The sequence below is a fragment of the Polistes dominula genome, unplaced genomic scaffold (assembly GCF_049000335.1).
Source record: "Polistes dominula isolate Pdom_NZ unplaced genomic scaffold, Pdom_raw_medaka contig_373, whole genome shotgun sequence".
Lineage (NCBI taxonomy): Eukaryota > Metazoa > Arthropoda > Insecta > Hymenoptera > Vespidae > Polistes > Polistes dominula.
In genome coordinates, this window is record NW_028300899.1 from 259,360 (window position 1) to 276,675 (window position 17,316).

The window sequence follows — 17,316 nt, forward strand, 5'->3', positions numbered from 1 at the left end:
TAAAAGCATTTAATCGATGAACTATCAATGTATATTTCGTGTTTGTTTTATTAAAAATGAATTTATCGAAAAAATAAAATGTAATATTGTATAAATAGGAAATTGCCTAAAATAAGTCATTTAATATTCCCTCTCTGTTGCATTTACTGCGCATGCAACTGCGTCATTCATATTTCCACAATTCCAATTAATCAAGTGAAATGTTTCGTACGCGTTTTATTTAATGTCAACACCTTCTAAGAGCGTATTGAAAGTGACAGCTGACGAATATAACACATTTTCTCATTCTCGATTGTCTTTATACTTTAACTTTACGATTGTTATCGAATCTAAAGTAACAACAACGGATAATCACGTACATTTTGTTAATACAGTACGTATGATATTAGCAAGTAGCAAAAGTATTGCTTTATAACGTCATGCATTTCCTTTCTTCAATGTATATTATATACTGTCAAAACATAGTTTATCACAAAAACTACTTTATTTTCTAATTTTATCCAAAATAAAATGTGAAATACTATGCTGTGCAATACTATGGATACTTGTATGCAAGTATCAAATACATTGGATATATGTTTGTGTTGATATATAGATCTATCAAATCTATATGATTTTTTAATTGCATTCGTTGCTTGTTTCTTGCACCAATTCATTTGACATATTATATTGTATGCATAATCTTTTATATTTTGTTATTTGAATGTTTTATTAAAATCTATGTACACACATGTATGTTTATATATATATATATTTTTATAGAAAATTATATTAGAGCAATTTGCTCTATAAGAATTGATCATGGAACAAATGATCGCATTGAGTACACGAAATCCATTATCATTATTGGTTAAATTTGGAATGATGGCTTGGAATAATAGCTGTGGAATTGAAAATTGTTCAGGACATGGCGAATGTCACAATGGCACTTGCTTATGCGAAGTAATATCTCTTTATTATAAATATAACTAATCCTTACTTATGTATTCATTTCCAACTTGAACTCTGTTCATATATTTTTTTTAGATTCAATTTGATGGACCAGAATGTCATGTACCAAATTTAAGTTATTACATAGCATTTGCCTCTATTTTCTTCCTATTGGCATTCATATGTCTTATTCAACTTGTCATGTGTATCGTCGCTGAATGGCAAAAGATGAAGGCACCTTCATTTTTGAGAGCTTGCAGAGTTACTACTCAAAAAGTATTATATTTTGTAGTTTTTCTTGCTTCAGTAATACGTGGAGCATACTTTACTTCTCCAGTAAGTACATCTATTTATTTAGTGATTCTATATCTTTGATATTACAATGAATTTAATATTACTTTCATTCTTTAGACTGCATTTAAAGAAGGTTGGTCAAGAAGTTTGTCATCAGCATATTATCCTCTTCTATTAAGCGGATCATCCTTAATAGTATGTTTCTGGGCCGAAGTTTTTCACCTAAGAGATGTTCAATGGGACAAACCTCAATTTTTATCTAAATCTTTTTTGGCATTTGTGGTATTTAATATAATAACATATTCATTATTATTAGCCGAGTTTGTCACTGCACAAATTAATTCTCAAGAAGATCAAGTAAGTTAATTTTCAAGTTTTTCGTATATCAATTTTAATATATTCAACATGACTTTTAATATTTACATGCAACAGCAATTATATTACATCGGTTATTACATTTATATTAGAACATTTTCCAGAGCTACTACACCCATATTTTTAATGGATGCTATGCGGTACTTTTATTCATTGTTGTCATATTTTTTTTGATATATGGCGTAGAAGTATACTTTAAGGTATGTTGATTCTATTAATATATTTCAGATTAATAATTTTGATTGTATTTATCTCTTTATCATGTTTTTATCTTCTAACATGATTAAGATATGTCATATCGTTTTGAAGTTTGACAAAATAATTAATGCAACTTTATTTTATCAGGTTCGAGGTGGATTTCTAAACGAATACCAGGTTGCTTCTATTGCAACAAATGTACGTACTCCGGATGAATCAAAATTGCAAAGTGAAGATCAAGCTACAGCTAAATTATTTGATCCTCAACCATCTACATCTGATATTCTACGTATGCAACAACAAGTGAATACTTCTCAATTACATCAATCTAGATTTGGTTTACTATCTCAAGCATTCATGTTGTTTATCGTGGTTGGATTTTTATTTAGCGAAACACTCAGTGAATTTTGGAAAACTAAGTAAGAAAAATATACACATATAATAAGATCAATAGAACGTCAGCTGATTTACCTAATTGATATATTCAATATTTCAGAGTTCCCTTATATAGCAGAAATTGGCACGATGTTGTATTTCGTGTAATAGAAGTTGGTGTAGCATTATGGTTTCCTTGCGTTTTGTGGAATTGTATGAGGTATGTTTTACTTAAGAAATGTCTTCTACTACCAATTGTTTATGTTCTTTTCCTTATTTCACTTTTCTTCCATTTTTTTAGTCCAGAACAATTATGGATCTTGAATCCAAAACGAATTTTAAAAAGATTAGATCTTGATCAAACAAAACATATGAAAGAAATTGAGTTACAAGATAAGTGTGCAGCTCAAGAATCTGCTCTAACTGATGGAACATCGATCAATAGTAAAGATTGTTGGATATGCTATGACAATGATAGACATGATGTTGGTCCACTAATACAGCCGTGTCAGTGTAGGGGCGATGTAAGTGCAGTCCATCATGATTGCCTACGTAGATGGCTTGTAGAGGTATGTTCATGTTAATTATAATTAGTTCTTTCTTTATTTCATTTTCTATGAATAATAAATTCTGTTTAATATCTTTTTTGTTAGAGTTCTGTCAATGCGGATAGTCTCACTTGCAAGATATGTGGTACCAACTATAATGTCGAACATGCTAGCCGTTTGGATTGGCAAAATAGTTTAACGACAAAACATTGCCTTCAAACTATTGCCATTGTTACCGCAATGTGTGCATCTTCTGCAGCTGCATGGACGGTTATACAACTTGTAGAGGGTCCTATTATTAGGATGTTTGCAGCTGGTGCTGCTTTGTTAATAATGTATGTTTGTATAAGGTAAGTTTATAAAGTGGTGATATATATATATATTTCATTTAAATATTTCTATTTTAGTTCTTGACAATTATTATAATCATTTTATAATAATTTTTGGTTAGATTTTTGAGTTTAAATACAGTGGTGGCTTATCAACGTGCCAAAATTTTATCATTAAACATTGCAAATTCTGAGAGTGGAACGGCGACGCATGTTGCCACAATCAGCCATACTGTATCTGTAGATTTAACAAAAGCAGAACCTGCTGTGATATAGACAGCATAGCATATCGAACAACATAGGATCTGGAATAAAAAAAGAAGTTAGTGATTGCAAAAGATAGCATAGAAATTCTAAGGTAATACTAGTAGAATTATTAGATATATGTAAATAATAAGTATAAAACGATAGTCAAATGTGGTATACTTGTAACTAAACTTTTCTTTGGTAATTATCAGGAAGCATTAGAGAACAATGTTTTTTTTTTTTTTGTTGAAATTTATATAGCATATATATATATATATAAATATATTTAAATACTTTAGTGTAATCTAAAAATTGCTAATTAGTAAAAAGAGAATAGTATACTTGTAGTTTCATATTATATATTCTTTATCTAATTGTTTAATACTATTTTTATATTGTGAAAAATGTTGTAGTTATATTTAATTCAACAGACAAATATTGAATGATAGCTTTGAATATTATTAATTTTTTCTACTACATGTATGTCTTTCAAAATAATAAGTACAACGTTTTTCACAAAAAAAAAAAAAAAAAAAAAAAAAAAACAACAAGAAATATTCTTTCACAACATTATAAATATAAAGTAATCACTTGAAATTAAAGTATAAAGCAGTAGCTGTGTTAATGATAAAAAATTGTCAAAAAATACAAAAAAAAAAAAAAGATATTTAATGAACAATAATGAAATTATACATTTTAGTTTCATGTAGTTCGTAAAGAATATAACAAATAGATTGTTTTCTTTATTTTAATTTAATTACGTTTTCAGTTAAACTTTTGCCAAAGACATTTATTATTATTCGTTTATAAGAGCATATATTATTAATATGATTATGCATGTTTGGTTCAAATTGAAATGCATATTAGGAAAAATTAGGCAATCATCTTTACACGTCATTTGATACTGTGAAATACATACATATTTCTATATGCAATTAAATCTTAATTAGTGATATGTAAATATAATAATTGATGTTGGTAAGTAGATTATCAATAGTAATAATACTGAAATAATATATATATATATAAGTAGGATTTAATATTTAAACATATATTATTGTTGATTTAATCTTGACATGATGGTTATAAATAAATAAATATCTCTTCATAGTTTATTAGAAAGGATCTGGTAAAATGATACCATTAATTAATATTATACTTCAATTGAGAAGATCAACTATACTTTTTTTTGGAATGTTATTAAACAAAGGACACATTTTTGGTTAAATATTTTATTAACGATTATAAAATTGCTGTGAAAAGAATTTATAAAAATGAAATATAAAAAGAAAATATTGCTGTACAAGCATCTTTCATTTACTAATAGGATATTACATAACTGAAAACATAGATTTAATATGTTACTTAACGATCTATATTTCTATATTATTCGTATGAAAATAAAAAAAGATAATCGATGTATTTATTATTTTATAATTAATAAATTTATAAAAAAGGAAATCTTTCAAATTATCTCACACACACAATTTCAATTATATATTACATTATGGAGCATTAGTATTTAGTAAAATGTAAATATACATGTTAAATGATGATTTGTAAATGAGTTTGAATTGGAATTGAAAAGAAAATTCAAGTAAAATATTTCCTGTGTATTTAAAAAAAAACGATAACTCTATTGACAACAGAAATATAGGAGTTAAATAAATGTATAAGTAGTATATTCTTTTATTTTGTATTTCCTAACTTTTCTTAATTAGTTTAACATAATAAAGTCGATAAAATAAAAATAAAAATCTAAATGAATATTGGAAAAGCAGATTATTATTCTAGGTGTGTTAAATTTTAGAAATTATAATTAGGTACTTTTTATTATTATTATTATTATAATATTATCCTTTAAGACAACTACTTATATATATATATATATATGTATATGTATAAGAAATACATGTTACAAATTAAACAGAATAATCCATAATTAGCATAATTATAGATATACAAATAAAACAGAACTTAACATACTGTTTACATTTATCGCTAATTTAAATTTATTTTATTCTTCAAAATTGTACTCCAATTGTGCATTAATATTACCTCTTGTCAAGTGTAAGTGGAAACATTGTGACACAATTAGTAGTTTCTTTAATAATATTGGATAAATGATAAATGCACCGGACATCCTGCTCAGCCTATGCTGGAACAAAACTCTCTTATTAATATTATTAAAAGAGATTATTTCTTCTTAATACCAAATATATTTGAATAAAAAGAAAGAAAATCAATTGTTATGTTATTATAATACTTTATTAATATCTAAACAGTTTTTAAAATAAAAATGTATTTTTTGGTTGTTCAACGTTTCGATTATACGGACAAAATTTGTGTAGAAAAACACGCAATGCGTTGGAAAACAATGTAATTATATAAATGGTCGTTTTATTAGAAATCCTTGCCACGTTACATACAGTAGGTATAGATTTTGTTTATCTTGTAAATAAAATAAGTATCACTAAATTAGATACCTGCAATTCCAGCAATTGCTTCCGAAGCAAAATATTTCACGTCTACATCAGCGTCAGTATTCAATTTGTCAAGGATAGGTTTGACTTGTGTTTGAACTGCAGAAGGCTCTAGATAGGGTCCAATCCGTTGTAATGTTTTAGCAACATTAAATCTTACATTAGCAACATTATCAGTTGCCATTCCTAAAACCGTTGGCAGCATTACTTTTGTCGTTATTTCTGGACCACATACTTCAGCCAATACCTAAAAAAAAAAAAAAAAGAAAAAAGTAATCATCATAATTTAACAATACCATTATACAAAGAGACCGACGATATGGAAAAGCATTTGATAACAATCCAATTTACATTAATACAAAATAAGCATGTCATCCTGTGAAGATAATTCTGATCCCTGGACATTGCTAATACTTTAGGTATAACGGTATTTTGTGCCCATTCAGGTCCAAATTTTTCTACTAATTTCTTCAAGTTTAATGTCGCCGCTTCCCTAATAGCATAAACATGGTCTACAAGCCAAGTCATACATAAAGAATTCAATTTTTCATCAAAGAATTCAACTCCTAATTGACCAGCTAAGAGAGGCATGTACCTAAAAAATAGATTTTTTGTTTTTTGTTAATACAAAATTTAAAGTTATTTCATTTATTTAAAATAAGATAAAATGTCATTGATCGAATACTTACTCAATAATGGCTAATCTAACTCGCCATTTAGAATCTTCTGCTAATTCTACAATGGCTGGTAAAAGTGACAATGAAAGTTGTTGTATACCTATAACTTCATTAACACATTCCAAATTGCTGATAATGTTTAGACGAACCTCAGGACATTCATCTCTTAGTTGAGATAAGAATAGAGGTAACAAATGTTCGATCGTGCTATGAATAGAAATAGTACATTTTAAATATCAAAATTAAGATTGGTAATACTTAATCTAGCCGTTTAGAATGATGCTTATGCTTACTTATGTTTGCCAAGTATTGGACTAAGTCCCATTATAACACTGGCTAAAGCTGATTTCACATGTTGATTAGGATCTGCTACAAGTTCTTTGACTATAGGTAAGATATTACCCATAATAATAGTTTCTTGATTCAACTGATCAAGATTTTGACAAAAGTCGCGAACTTTATCAGCAGCCGCTGCTCGTACTTCCGCTTCCATATCCTTTAATAATACTTGAAATGCGGGTACGAGATCTGTTTTTGTAATTTCTGGTCCAACTGCTTTCTGGAGCTATTAAATCATATTATTATCATCAAATGATATCTCTGTCATTAGTTTTTTTTTTTTATTATATGTAATAAAATGTGATAAAGAACATACATCAGTAAACTTATCAGCAACCATATATCGTACACGCCAAGACTGGTCGCTAGCACATTGTCGAAGCGTTGGCATAACTAATTGTTCGACATCTTCTGGTTGTAACAAAGCTGCAATACTGACACACGCTTCAACTGCCAAAAGTCGTACCGAATCCTGTTCATCTTGAGCAAGAATAACAAACATTGGGATTAAATCTGATTTTAAGTATTCAATTTCCACAACTTTAGCAAACTCTCCTAATTTCGAGGCAGCAGATCGTCGTGCCATTGGCGTATCATCTTGACATAAATTGCGGAAGTGATTTCGTAAACTTGCTGTAATTTTGAAATGACATAATATTACAAATAAATAACAGATAGAGAAGAAAAATAATGTAGAAAAAATATGAATTACCTTTAATGGTTGGACTAACACGTGGATAACATACACTAAAAAGTCCACAAGCAGATGTTCTTGACGTAAACCAATCTCCGGATGCCAAGCGTTGAACCAAAGGAACAAAGTATTCTTCAAGATCGGCTGGACTATGTTGGCTGGCAATATTTCTTAAAGATTCCACCGCCTTGTCGCGAACGACTGTTTCTTCGACCGTAGCTAATGATTCTAAAGGTGGCTATATAATAAATTCATAATATATATATATTATTTACATTCTATTAATAACACACGAACATATTTTCTAATTATCGACTTTGTTTATATCAATAAAAACAATGTCATTTACCAATAAACAGTAAACGTATTCCGGTCCACCAACGAGAGGTGTGAATGTACCAAGCTGTTCTGCCAATGCAAGAAGGACTTCATCCTCGTCGTAAATAGTTTCTGTTAAAAAAGGTATCAGCTCGCTACGAGTCCTTTCGATACCTAATGCAAGAGCAATCGTAGACAGTTTCTTGATAGAATTTAGACGTAACTGTAAAATACAAAAGTGCACAACAGAATAAAAAGCTTTTATTGATGATATACATTGATACTTTTGTATATTAATATTCGAAATTTAAGAGATATAGTACATTTGGAAAATTAATAAATATTAGGAATATTTAGATAAATCTGTTCGCATTTACCTGAACATCCTCATTTTTTAATTCATCAATTAAAACTGCAATCGGATACAGACTATCATCCGTAGTAGAATCACTCGCTGCCATTTTGCTACCGACTACACTTTAGTCGTATGGCTTTAGCAGTTTTACCAGTATCACTTGTTAATCGTTCGTAAATGATATTTTTCTTGAAACAATCTGTTTCTTCGGGATATATTGTACCACGTGAAACCCAACAAAATGGAACAAATTTCCAACGATTCTTTATAAGTTATAGCATAATTGACGAAGAGAAGCATTAATTAATATACGATCGAAATATACCCCGACCTATCCCGCGACTCCATGAATCACTAACAATTATTATATTTGATGGAGCTGCCACTAGATGGAGATTAGATCTAATCGAACGCCACCTGGTGTCGTAAAGATCAATAAAAAATATCTGTCAGATCATTTCTTCCTTATAGTTTCATATAGTTTATGCTAAAGGGGCAGGCAGCATAAACCGAGAAGAGAATAATTTACGTCAGCATCAGTTAGTTCCTTTCTTTAAGTCTATACCCCTAAGAAGATTTGATCATTCATACATTTCGACCGATTAAAGGTGGATATCTTGACGAGTTATTATGACGTTAAAAAAGTGCTTGTTCACACGTCATTATAAAAGAAATAAGATTGGTTATTGAAAGCCGTTTTGATTTGTATTCAAGAGAAAATCACTTTTTTTGTGGCGTAATATTGGCGTGCGTGTCAAATCTCGCCAACTATTTCCGGAATAGAATTAAGCCGCAAAATAAAAGGTGACGTTTACTATAGAAACTATTATCTACTTATATACTACACAACTATATGTTTTTCATCTGTAAAGAACAAGAAGTATTGATAAGCCACGTAAAGAAAAATATCAAAAGTTGCATATTTGGTGTGGTTATATCAGGCTATACTGCGTCGTAAGAGATATTAAGATTCTGGCTAAAGAACTGTCATAGGTAATCGATTGAAAGGGCATTCTCCGCGGAGAAAATGGGCCTGACAATAAGCAGCTTGTTTATCCGATTATTCGGTAAAAAACAAATGAGAATATTAATGGTAGGCTTGGATGCAGCTGGCAAAACGACTATTTTATATAAACTTAAGCTTGGTGAAATAGTTACAACTATACCAACAATTGGTTTTAACGTCGAAACTGTAGAATACAGAAACATCTGTTTTACGGTTTGGGACGTTGGCGGACAAGACAAGATCCGACCACTTTGGAGGCACTATTTCCAAAATACTCAAGGTCTAATTTATGTTGTGGACAGCAATGATCGTGAACGTATTGGAGAAGCTGAACGTGAATTAGCAAACATGTTAAAGGAAGATGAACTTCGAGATGCTGTACTTTTGGTATTCGCGAATAAGCAAGACTTACCGAATGCTATGTCTGCTGCTGAACTTACGGATAAACTGGGCCTTAATTCCCTTCGTGGACGACACTGGTATATACAAAGCGCCTGCGCTACGCAGGGCCATGGATTGTATGAAGGGCTCGATTGGCTAAGTACTGAATTGGCTAAAAAGTGATACCATGTAATAATACGTTCAATTGTGTCATCACAGACAATATCTTCATTCAACATCAATGTAGAACATCAAATTTACGGTTTCTTATTTTATAAGACAACACTTATCTATAATTAAGAGTATGTATATTGATACAGTACTATATACTTTTCAAAACTATTGTGAATACAATTGAATTAAAATGAAGACTTCGTAAGACAATTACAAATATACTGAATCTTTTAATATCTCAAATCATTGCGCATTTTGGTCTAAAAATCAAATTTATCTTGCTAATACAAAGGTAATTCATTTGTTATAGATATATATATATAAATAATATGTCTATACAAGCAACCTATGGACATTAACAAAATCTCTCTCTTCAATGTAACATTTGTTTCATTGATATTTATATTTGTTATTTTTTTGATTTTACACTCATGAGCAAATCACAGTACTCTAATATGAAAAGAAAGGTTTACAAAATGTGTACAGGAATCGTTCTATGTTCTCGTCATATACATATTTTCCTTTTTTTCTAAATGAAAAATATTCCATTAATTATGTTTAAGACATAATATGTGTTTTAAATATTATACATCGTTGAGTAATGAAATTATTTAGAATTTATAACTTTATTCCTTTTTTTGCAACACCACACACACGCACACACACACACACACACACACACACACACCATCTAATGTTTATATTATAAGGAATATGCTTGTAAATGAATAATAAATATGAAAAAAAAAGTATTGTAAACCATAGCTCACAAATTTATTTTGCTTTTATATTTAATGAATATGACAACTTTCCCTATTACATGCATTAATTATTAAAAAGAAAAATGCCTCAAAACTAATCTCGTGAACTAACTGATGAACATATAACTTTATTATTGTACAAAACGGTACTACATTGGACATACAAATACTGTGTATAATATAATACATCACACGTTATTTTTAATATGTGGCATATTATATTTCATAAAGCTCTATTCTCTGTGTCTATTCCATAAAAAGTAAATAATTTACAAAAGAAAAAACTAGTAAACATTATGTACACTGTGTTCTTCTCAACATATAATGGAACAGACTGTTGTTTTTAATGCAACTCTTGCGATTATACTTCACATATAATGCACTATTTTTAATTATATTATTTGATCATATTCTTTAGAGCTTACAATTCACGGAAATTTGTGGTTATTAACAAAAATAATTTTATTTTTATATTATAGAAAAAGAAAAACAAAAAATGAATAAACTTCGCGCAAAGTAATCGCATTTTTTAACCAAGTGGCAGCTATGTAACTTATCAATTAACCATTTAGGCTTTAACAAAGTAACTTTATCTTGTGATCATATATAGACAATTATTTTCTGCAACTTGATTGGAATAAATATTACTCGTTTAATTGGATAGTGCAACATAATGAAAAGTATTATTTTGCATCAATATGATTCCAAAGGAAAGACAAATTGGAATAATAATGCATACATTCATTTACATGACTTTACTAAATCATCTATTTTGAAATGTCCATAATAATCGAACTCATTTGCGTACCCACGTATTATTCTTATTGGGAGCTGTATTATTTTTACCAAGCACTGGAAAATGATTTTCTAACGAATGATTAGCCATATGTGTTTGAAAATCCGAATGTTTTAAAACTTGGTTGCATGTTGTACAAATTTGTAAACCTTTAACTTGATTACCCAGTTCTTTATGATAAACTTTAAACAGTTCTTGTTGCTTCGGAATATCAGGTAAAAGAACTAAAAGCTCGGGAAACACATCTTCAACTGCTGTTCTACCCATAACGGTACAACAATGTGCATAATATTCTTCGGCACTGCAAACACCTTGTCGAAATAATCCACTTATATAGCGAAATTCTTCAATCCGATCTTTTTCCATTAATACTTCATTCATTTTAGCTACGAGAGATTTATTCCGTTTTTGAAAATCCGGTGGAAGAATATAAGTGTACAAAGTATTGTGCTTATAATCGTCTGGCAAAATGGCATAACTTTCACCAGAACTGTTTGTAAATGTCAATCCATTATTACTATGCAACTGTTCCATATTTTCAACTTTGATACAGAATCCTGGAGGTGGAGATGTAGTAGATTCAAAGCCAGGTGGAGGATCTATAAAACCTGGCGGTTTAGAACTGCTACTGCCCAAACTCGGAAAGTCTTCCATTTGATGGACATTATTATTATTGGTAGAGTTAAGACTGTCTATTTTAAGTTCAGTACGTTTTCTTAATATGTTGCTACTTTTATTACTAACTTCAGAACTTGCTTTTACAATGACTGCACAAGAACCTTCTTCTAAGTTTTTACATTTCTTTTTATCCTTTTTATTTGTATGTTCAACTTCCTTAGAATGTTTAATATTGTTAGAATTTTTTATACCGTTACATGATGTATCATTAGATGATCGTCCATTCTGTTTATCATTGCTATTATGTTTAGTAGAATTTTTTAATAAATTGTCATTGCAGATACTAATCGTATCATTTGTTGGTTCTAAAACCTGAATTGAACCAGCCACGTCGCTAGTAGTGCCACTAGATTCACCATTTTTCTTAACATCAGTATTAATCTTATTTGGTTTAATATTATTAGTTTCATTTACATTAGAATTGTGTTTTGCCTTTTTCTTTTTTGTTTTTCCTTTGACTGATTCTGCAGTGGTTTTGGCATTGTTATTAGAAATGCCAGAAGATTGAGGAGGTTGAGCCCGTGGTGGAACAACCATTATTGCAGATTGTTTATTTTGCTTGGATGATTTAGATAAGCTTGGAAAATCCTCTCCAGATTGTATTGGTGGTGGAGATGGTGCTAATGATCGAACTGTTTTCTTTGATTTTGGAGTTGCTGCAGACGACGAGGATTTTGTACAAGTTGTCCACTGTAAGACCTCTTTCCATTGAGCTGAATTGGGAGTACTGGTAGAGGGTTTATTACAGCCCAAAACAGGAAATTCAGAATCTACAGATAATTGTGCGGGTCGAACCCTAACATTAGGACCAGATACTCTAGTGGTAACTGTACCATTAATTTCACGATTCACTTGGATAGAAACATTGGGCGTTGAACCTTTTCGACTTTGTGGCACATTTGATCCAACTAAATTAGCACTGGAAACACTAACGTTAACGGTTTTAGAAACATTAGCATTAGTAGATTCAGGACCCAATGCAGGAAAGTTTTCATCAGTGACAGCCAATGATTGAGGTCTTACAGTACTACGAATAGTTACATTACCTCTACCTTTAGTAGGTTGATTTAAATTAGGTACGAAAGAGCAATTGCCCAAAGTTGGAAATTCTTCTCTACTTTGAACATCGACGGATGGCTGTTTAATAAAAGTAGCTGGAGATTCAACATTAGTTTGAGAATTGCTGCTTGCACTAGTTGTTGTCATTGGTTGTTGATATTCTCTAGAATTATGATCTCTAAATCCATAATCTCTTGTACTTTTGGAAGTAGATGGTCCTGTCATACCTCTTCTAATTCTGTTCTCGCCTCGAGGTGCCAAAGTAAACTCTAGCTCCAAAGTTCTAGCTTGTTTAGCTGCAGCTTTGCTTAATTGTTTTCCATGAACACTCGTTTTATGCGCTTTTAGGTCTATATCGGTTCTAAAGACACTGGTAAATTGTTCATCTATGCACATTCCTTCTTCACATAGGAAATGTTCTAGCCTAAAATGATCTCTAAGGTACTCATATGAGCTGTAATATTGGTGTAAACCGTCTGCATCACAGAAATGACAATATAAATGATCTCGTCTCAAGTGACGATACAACTCATCATTGTCCATATATCTTTGATCACAAAATTCACAAAGCGGATGACCTTTGTGACTCTTGTCATCTGCATCGCCTTTTCTTCGATGTTGAGCAAGATCCGATCTTGTGTAACAGCGTCGTTCGCAAGAAAAAATCTTTAACAAATTGAATAGACAAATATGTAGGACATAGAAGAAATGGTTAAAACGAAGAAAGTAGGAACAATTAAATAAATACCTTTAAATTTTCCACACAAAGATCGCAATAATGAAGTTCATGCTGATGTCTCATATGATCTTTTAAATTTTGAAAATTACTAAAGACTTTTTTGTCTTCGCAAATGGTGCAAATATCAACTAATAACTCATAAAATTTCTCTTGTATATCAACGGTGTCAAAGTAAATATCATATCGTGTATCCAATAAACCACCTTTTCGAAGAAAACGAAAGGGTTTTATCTCTCTGGTAAAAACAACTTTTGGTAAATCTTGACGACAAATGGGACATTCATTTTGTTGACAAAGTACTCTCATTCGTGTACTACATTCATAACATACGGGATGTTCGCACATCCCTATACTATAAATTTCCACATTTTTATAACATACAACACATGTATTACTATTTACATTTTCATTATTCGTAGTAGACATGCTTACTGATGTAATTAAGATATGTTCTGTATATATCTATTGTAATTTTGTTAACCACTATGATGATAGTTTAATTACAAAAAGAACACGATTCTTCTTGAATAGTTTAAACGAACGATTTATTATATGATTTATACAATTGGTCATATCATGAATGGTTCTGAAAAATAAATATTCTTATTAAAATGATGATATTTCAAAAACAACCTCAATTTAATAGAAAATGTATATATGTGCGTATCTATCTATCTATCTATCTATCTATCTATATGCATATATATATATATACGTAATATATATTATAAAAGTATTTGATTCATTAAGATTAAAAAACCAAAAAAAAAAAAAAAACAAAAAGATAATTTGGAAAATGTAGAAATTTTCGTAAATGATTCCGAGACAACTACCTTATGAAACGATAATTATCTTTATTCTTAGAAAAGTCCAAAAATAGATAATGAATGTAAAAAAATTGGCAGCAAACAGACGGTAAAGTTGTTCGATAAAATTCTTTGAAAAAAACAAGGTTATAAGCACTCACAAGACAAAATCTAAAGATTAGATCTTTTCCGACGAAAAATATTGTACAGAAGTGAAGAACGAAGAGCGAATCGTTTAAGAAGATGCGTACGCTGGACGGCTTCTTATTTTCTATACGCTTCTTGACGTATTTGCGATCTATACCAGATCTTGGCCACTTTACTCTACGTAACAAAAACCAGACAGAAATTACTGTGCAAAACCGGAAATCTGTAAGAGCTCCTCACCTCCAACCCCTTCCTTTGTATATACATGCATACAAACACTACGTATGATTAACACAACACAATAACACATTTGGAAAATGCAATGTGTATAATAAAACATTTTATAATTATTATACTCTCACATAAATCGTCCCGATTATTAATTCATTTGTTAACGATTATCAATTTTCTTATTCATTTAACTTCAAACCAATGAATTATATCGATCAACTATAGATTTTTCTAGATAAATTTAATCTAACTTATACTTTTTATATTCATAAAATATGAATATAAAAAGAGTATAATATTTTATACTTGTACATTAAACAAAAAATATCTTTTGATATATTATTTTGTAACGTTAATAAATATATCAATCTATCGCGATACATAATAATTATAAGATAATTGAACTTATTATTATTATATCTTATGGTAAAAAATATTTGAAATATTTAAATTTACCGCTATAGTAACATATTCATCGCCAATTTCCGTTTACTTGAAATTGTCACCAGATTGAGTTTTTTACATATTTAAGATTCATATTAAATATTAGTTATTTTTTATATTACGAAATAATAATAATAATAATATTATATATGATATAATTCCAAATGTGTAAATTGATTATTTCAAAGTTCGTCGTCAGTCTTAGATCCATTGAATAGTTTCTAAATAGATTCATAAATAGTTTCTAAAAAGTTACTTATTTTACTTTTTTATCTAATCATTATCTATACCAAGATTCAAGAAAAGAAAACCTATCTTAGATCATGTTTTTGTCTACGTACTTGATTAATAAAATAATATAATTTTGTATTTTGTATTTTGTTGGCTAGATGCATTAATGAATTTTAAGTCCAATTCGATACAATCGAGAAATATGACGTCGTCATTCGATATTACCTGCCACCTAATTTTTCAATGAAAGAATTTTATCTTGAACGCAAATACTTTCTCTACAAGTTATTTAATTTCAACAGGAATTTAAATAATAATCCTTTGTTTTTCTCTGAATGATATACATTTCATCGTAATTCTTAAAAAAAAAAAAAAAAAAACTAAGTTTACTCGATCAGGGTTGTAAACTTAACGACCTAATTTTGACGACAGTGAATCATCGTAACTTATCATAGTAGCATAAATTTATATTAGAGTTTCCTTTCCATAGAAAAGTGTTCCTTTATACGTCGTCTGTCAAAATAGCGGTAAAGTGTTGTTTATGTTAAGCCTTGGAAGAGTTCGTGTCTCCATTTTGACGATAGATGAAAGAAATTATTCTATTATCTAGAATATGTCACAACAAACAGCTGTTGTACAAACTAGTACAGGATCTGATATAACACCTGTTCTTGGAAATTTGCAATCTGTTGGTCCCACTAATCAAACATTACCAGTTATGTCCACTATACAAAGTAATAACACAGTTCCCATTTTACAATCACAACAAACACAAAATCAACAATCTCAGTATACGTCTCAAGCATCTAAACAGCAGCAAGTAGCACAGCATTCATCCGTATCGAGTTCTTGTAATGACTTTCCACAAGTATGTCTATTAAAAAAGATATTCATTTGAATCACCATATGAATAATGCAATGAAGATATATTAATTTGATGTATTCTTTTAGTTCCTCACCAAAGCACGTTTAGAAGATTTAGTAAGAGAGGTAGATCCGACTGAACAATTAGATGAAGAGGTAGAAGAAATGCTTCTACAATTGGCAGATGATTTTGTAGAAACAACCGTAAATGCAGCATGTCTTTTAGCTAAGCATCGCCACGCAAATACAGTGGAAGTCAAAGATGTACAACTACATTTAGGTAATTTTATATGGAAACTTTTATTGTGCATTATATTATTTCATAATATCATACGTTTAATATTAATTAAACTTACAGAAAGAAATTGGAATATGTGGATACCTGGTTTTGGTACGGACGAGGTCCGTCCATACAAAAGAGCAACGGTAACAGAAGCACACAAACAAAGACTGGCGTTAATACGAAAATCTATTAAAAAATATTAAATTTCTTATTGTTCCTATATGTAAAAAAGAAAGATTATAGTAGCTTACTTTCAATCACAAATTTTATACTTGTATACATTCATGTGTTGTCATATGAATTGTTAATATATGATTCATTACATTAATATGAGATTATAACTGTTAAATTATATCCTTTCATCAAATTTATTTGTATTATTCCTACTTGAACATTGACAAATTCATGTTATATCTTTTATAGATTGGTTAAGCCTATTTAAACGGATATTTCGTTAAAATGACAATTATATAGAAAATTCTTCTATAAAATAAATGTCAAATTTATCATATTTTATTACATTTTATTGTTAACAATTAATTATAATTATTTTTA

The 17,316-nt window shown here is 29.6% G+C and overlaps 5 protein-coding genes across 8 annotated transcripts; 3 read left to right on the plus strand and 2 right to left on the minus strand.

Moving 5' to 3' along the window:
• Nucleotides 1–58: 58 nt before the first annotated feature.
• Nucleotides 59–4,756, plus strand: LOC107072336 (uncharacterized). 2 transcript variants are annotated; one of them, XM_015332218.2, is made up of 10 exons: nt 59–373; nt 763–942; nt 1,027–1,266; nt 1,342–1,581; nt 1,692–1,799; nt 1,945–2,216; nt 2,294–2,392; nt 2,474–2,741; nt 2,826–3,070; nt 3,172–4,756. In XM_015332218.2, the coding sequence occupies exons 2-10, from the start codon at nt 802–804 to the stop codon at nt 3,323–3,325; spliced, it is 1,767 nt and encodes a 588-aa protein (XP_015187704.1). In that variant the 5' UTR covers nt 59–373; nt 763–801; the 3' UTR covers nt 3,326–4,756. The 2 variants fall into 2 exon arrangements, with proteins under 2 accessions (XP_015187704.1, XP_015187861.1); XM_015332375.2 differs by having other exon boundaries at nt 60–373; nt 1,704–1,799; nt 3,172–4,069.
• Nucleotides 4,757–5,108: 352 nt separating this feature from the next.
• Nucleotides 5,109–8,505, minus strand: Pp2A-29B (Protein phosphatase PP2A regulatory subunit A). 2 transcript variants are annotated; one of them, XM_015332978.2, is made up of 9 exons: nt 8,184–8,505; nt 7,838–8,029; nt 7,507–7,726; nt 7,111–7,427; nt 6,749–7,020; nt 6,468–6,662; nt 6,130–6,373; nt 5,782–6,025; nt 5,109–5,448 (listed from the first exon to the last, which is right to left on the minus strand). In XM_015332978.2, the coding sequence occupies exons 1-9, from the start codon at nt 8,265–8,267 to the stop codon at nt 5,444–5,446; spliced, it is 1,773 nt and encodes a 590-aa protein (XP_015188464.1). In that variant the 5' UTR covers nt 8,268–8,505; the 3' UTR covers nt 5,109–5,443. The 2 variants fall into 2 exon arrangements, with proteins under 2 accessions (XP_015188464.1, XP_015188393.1); XM_015332907.2 differs by having other exon boundaries at nt 5,109–5,453.
• Nucleotides 8,506–8,657: 152 nt separating this feature from the next.
• On the plus strand, nt 8,658–10,486 carry Arf102F (ADP-ribosylation factor 2). Its single transcript, XM_015333216.2, has one exon. The coding sequence runs from the start codon at nt 9,189–9,191 to the stop codon at nt 9,729–9,731; it is 543 nt and encodes a 180-aa protein (XP_015188702.1). The 5' UTR covers nt 8,658–9,188; the 3' UTR covers nt 9,732–10,486.
• A 95-nt stretch (nt 10,487–10,581) lies between these two features.
• LOC107072648 (E3 ubiquitin-protein ligase ZNF598) lies at nt 10,582–15,145 on the minus strand. Of its 2 annotated transcripts, XM_089178460.1 has the most exons (4): nt 14,949–15,145; nt 14,723–14,885; nt 13,765–14,341; nt 10,582–13,682 (listed from the first exon to the last, which is right to left on the minus strand). In XM_089178460.1, exons 3-4 carry the CDS (start codon nt 14,179–14,181, stop codon nt 11,280–11,282), a joined length of 2,820 nt encoding a protein of 939 aa, XP_089034586.1. In that variant the 5' UTR covers nt 14,182–14,341; nt 14,723–14,885; nt 14,949–15,145; the 3' UTR covers nt 10,582–11,279. The 2 variants fall into 2 exon arrangements, with proteins under 2 accessions (XP_089034586.1, XP_015188275.1); XM_015332789.2 differs by having other exon boundaries at nt 14,723–15,145.
• Nucleotides 15,146–16,066: 921 nt separating this feature from the next.
• On the plus strand, nt 16,067–17,089 carry Taf12 (TATA-box binding protein associated factor 12). The gene is made up of 3 exons (XM_015333102.1): nt 16,067–16,482; nt 16,566–16,758; nt 16,837–17,089. The coding sequence occupies exons 1-3, from the start codon at nt 16,228–16,230 to the stop codon at nt 16,962–16,964; spliced, it is 576 nt and encodes a 191-aa protein (XP_015188588.1). The 5' UTR covers nt 16,067–16,227; the 3' UTR covers nt 16,965–17,089.
• Nucleotides 17,090–17,316: the final 227 nt, after the last annotated feature.